This window comes from Caenorhabditis briggsae (assembly GCF_000004555.2).
Source record: "Caenorhabditis briggsae complete genome, chrV, whole genome shotgun sequence".
NCBI classification, from domain to species: domain Eukaryota; kingdom Metazoa; phylum Nematoda; class Chromadorea; order Rhabditida; family Rhabditidae; genus Caenorhabditis; species Caenorhabditis briggsae.
This window is the reverse complement of record NC_013488.2, coordinates 4,162,324-4,165,554: the sequence shown is the minus strand read 5'-3', so window position 1 is coordinate 4,165,554 and position 3,231 is coordinate 4,162,324. Positions and strand designations below refer to the sequence as shown.

Below are 3,231 nucleotides of genomic sequence, written 5' to 3'. Positions count from 1 at the left end.
TTGGGCCGCGGGGGGTGAGCCCCCCGGGTGGGTGCGGGCGGATGAATCGCCCCCAAATGGAAACCCTACTGAAAATTCATTAAGTTCAACTTCCGAAGGTCGGTTCAATGTAAATTTTTGTAATTTTCTGCCTTTTTTTTGAAGTGTGTCATGAAAAGTAAAATTTATGGAAACAAAATTATATTCTTTCTATAGGTTTTCATGACCTATAGGCTGTTATAACATAAGCCTTATTTCTTAAAACACATGTACATTTTTTATGACCAAGAATACAATAAATCTTTAGATACAGGTCTCTGAATTATTATCAGTTTTATATAATGTTGAAAATTCTATTCGTCTACTTTCCATGTGGTCCGTGGTTGTCAGATCCATGTGAGCTGAGAATGAATTGACCAAGTCCTCCTTCGACGTTACCATCAGCACGGCTGTCTGGAAAATTCGGATTTCAACTAAATAGAGAGCAATCGAAACTAACGGGCATGAACAGCCAACATGCATGCAACAAGAAGAAGAACGAGGAAGAAAAGTTGGGCGCTGATCATTTATTCGGGATAAAAAACGTTTTCTGAGCATCCTTCGACCATACCTGCCTTTTATAGTACCCTATCTTGTCCAGATGGTTATCTTTCCCACACCCATCTCGTTTCTGATCACTGTCATTTGATCCGTATCTTTTTTTCCAACCCAACAGGTGCAATTTTCGGTGCCTTTAGATCAACCTTCATTTCTGGTGTCTGTGTTGTGAACCTAAAGAAGAATTCTTGAGAGAGGAAGATATCTGACCCTCTAGTGTCCTTGTCAGAAAGTGTTTATACCATGTTTACAAAGAATCCGAGAAACCGTTAAATTATTAACATGATAAGAAAGTAAAAGAAAACAAAATGGAGTTCAAAAATAGCCAAACCGTATGACTGGAAAGTTTGCAGAACAGGTTTCTGAGAAAATTGAATATTTTCGTTGATCTTCGAATTAACTGTAGAAATAGAGTTTGCGTTTTAACACTCCAGCTGTTGAGCTTTTTCTAGCTCAAATCGAATACCGTATTTGTTCTAATAGAAGCCCACCCAATATGTAAAATTTGAGCTTAATTATCTCGGTTTCTATGAGAGATATCAAAAATCCGTGAACTGATAAAGTATTGATCATGATGTCAGCAGTATTTTATCAGGCAATAGATTTTTGATATCCCTCATAAGAACCGAGATAATTGAGCTCAAATTGAAGAGTGGGCAATATAGTAGAGCAAATATGTAGAGTAGTTTCAATTAAAGTTTGGAAAATTTGTTAAAAATCGTTCGATTTGGCTGAAAATTTCAGAGTACACTAAACAAATTAGAGCTTCAGTTTGGTAATTGATCTCTTTTTTGTGAAATTCCAACAATACGAGATAAAATGTTTTGAAGCATACAGTAGGTGCAGTTGAGTTGAACTTCCAGAAAACGCTCCTTTTAAATTTTCGATGCTCTGAGAAAATATTTCAATATTTCGATTTTTACTTTTTTGTGCATTATCTAAATTGGAAGTTTGGAAACCTCTTTGGTTTAAAATCTCCAATCTGCTCTATAAGTTTTGTATTCATTTCTTCGGTTGGGCGTCACCCTAGATTTCTGGTTTACCGTCTTGTCAACCTCAACCTTTGGTGCTTCTGTTTTGCCGCGAAAAGTTTCCCGATTAGTACTATTTCCGGAGATCATTCTGATTTTCGCTCATGCAAAATGTTGTACTAGATGTGACAATAACAATTTGGAAAACGGGAAACAAGTTAAGGTCAAAAACGAAAAGGTATAGATGGAAGTAAACAGGATGAGTACTATAAAAGGCTGAGGGTATGGAGGGTTTCATGAGGCAAGAATTACATTTTCTAATGTTTTATTTAATTTCAGAAAATGTTCACCGCCCAACTTCTCTTCCTCGTTCTCCTTGTCATCTCCTGCACGCTCATGGTTCAGGGACGTAAGTTTAAACAGATCTTTGGGAAGCTTAAAAAAAAAAAACATATTCCAGTCAACGCACTCGACGAACAAGCTGAAGGAGGAGCCGGAGGACAGCAACACGTCGTCGGCTACGGATCTTTCAACAATGGACCACATGGAAAGTAGACGAATTTCATTTTCAAGTAGCATAAAAATGAAATTATATATCCCACTTTTATGCTAAAGAAATTCTGATGGTGTTGTATTCACAAGCATGTCAAAATTACGCTCAATTTACACCTTCCAATGAAGTCAATCTTTTACAAATGAGTATTTTATATGTACCACCTTGTAGCTCAGTCGGTAGCAGTCCCAGGGACTTCAATAGTAAAAAATACAACTTTTTAGAAATATTTATTCATAGAAAGTTGGAAAATTTTCATTTTCCCAAATAATCATTTGTACAAAGCTCCACTGCTGGATGATAAATGTCCTGTGGCGCACGTAGTCCCCATGTGAAATCCAAATGGTTGTAATCCGGAAGATGATTGTTTTGCTAGAAAATTTCTAAATTAATTCTGTGTGTCTGTTTGTTCTTACCGCAATAACCGCTGGGTCCAAATGGGTCAACAAGTAATCAGTGATGTCAACCTTATCACCCAACCAATCAGCGTCACTCCAGTACAGATAGATTTGAGTTCCCTTGATGGCAGTGAAATCGTATTCTGGTGGATTCGCCTGCCCATACTTCTTCTTATTCTCTTTGGTACCCCAATCGTAGGCTGGGACACCTCCATGGTGAACCATTTGCATCCAGTGGACAATGTTTTGGGTGGATGTGCCAGCTGGATCATGAGTCGCGTATACTGGAACACGAGTCTGATTCCATTGATCACTTTCTGGTCCGGCGATCAGGAAAAGGACGTTGTCACAGAGGTCGGATTCAATTTGGAGTCCGCCGCAAATGTCCTTGGCAGCGAGTTTCATTGCCCAGTTGTTGGGAAGGAATTCGCCGGCGCCGAATATGTCAAACCAACCCTGAAATGGATTTTGATGAACTGAATATAATTTTAATAAATCGAAAGACCACTGGTACCTTAAAGGGGGAATCCGACCAAAAATTTTTATTGCATTAAAATGTGTTAAAAGTTATCTATTTTCATAATATTATTGCAAAAAAATTTAAAAGAAATCCGAAATCCTCGAAAAACGCCGTTGAAAATGAAAAAAATTCAAAAAAGGTGCCGCCGAGGGACGAGGATTTGAATTCCCGCGCAGTGAGAAACCTAGGCTACGGCGCCTGAGAGCATTATTT

The 3,231-nt window shown here is 38.2% G+C and overlaps 3 protein-coding genes across 3 annotated transcripts in view; 1 reads left to right on the top strand and 2 right to left on the bottom strand.

Moving 5' to 3' along the window:
• Positions 1-340: 340 nt before the first annotated feature.
• CBG26989 lies at positions 341-545 on the bottom strand (the record flags this gene model as incomplete). The annotated part of the gene is made up of 2 exons (XM_045236885.1): positions 341-432; positions 479-545. 2 exons carry the CDS (start codon positions 543-545, stop codon positions 341-343), a joined length of 159 nt encoding a protein of 52 aa, XP_045098008.1.
• Positions 546-1,889: 1,344 nt separating this feature from the next.
• CBG26990 lies at positions 1,890-2,102 on the top strand (the record flags this gene model as incomplete). Its single annotated transcript, XM_045236884.1, has 2 exons — positions 1,890-1,956; positions 2,008-2,102. 2 exons carry the CDS (start codon positions 1,890-1,892, stop codon positions 2,100-2,102), a joined length of 162 nt encoding a protein of 53 aa, XP_045098009.1.
• A 253-nt stretch (positions 2,103-2,355) lies between these two features.
• Positions 2,356-3,231, bottom strand: part of CBG01370 — a gene marked incomplete at both ends in the record, with an annotated part of 2,483 nt that continues 1,607 nt past the window's right edge. Inside the window, 2 exons of the mRNA XM_002636075.1 lie at positions 2,356-2,472; positions 2,517-2,954. Of these exons, the coding sequence (XP_002636121.1) occupies positions 2,356-2,472; positions 2,517-2,954 (555 nt within the window). The remainder of the gene's footprint in view (positions 2,473-2,516; positions 2,955-3,231) is intronic.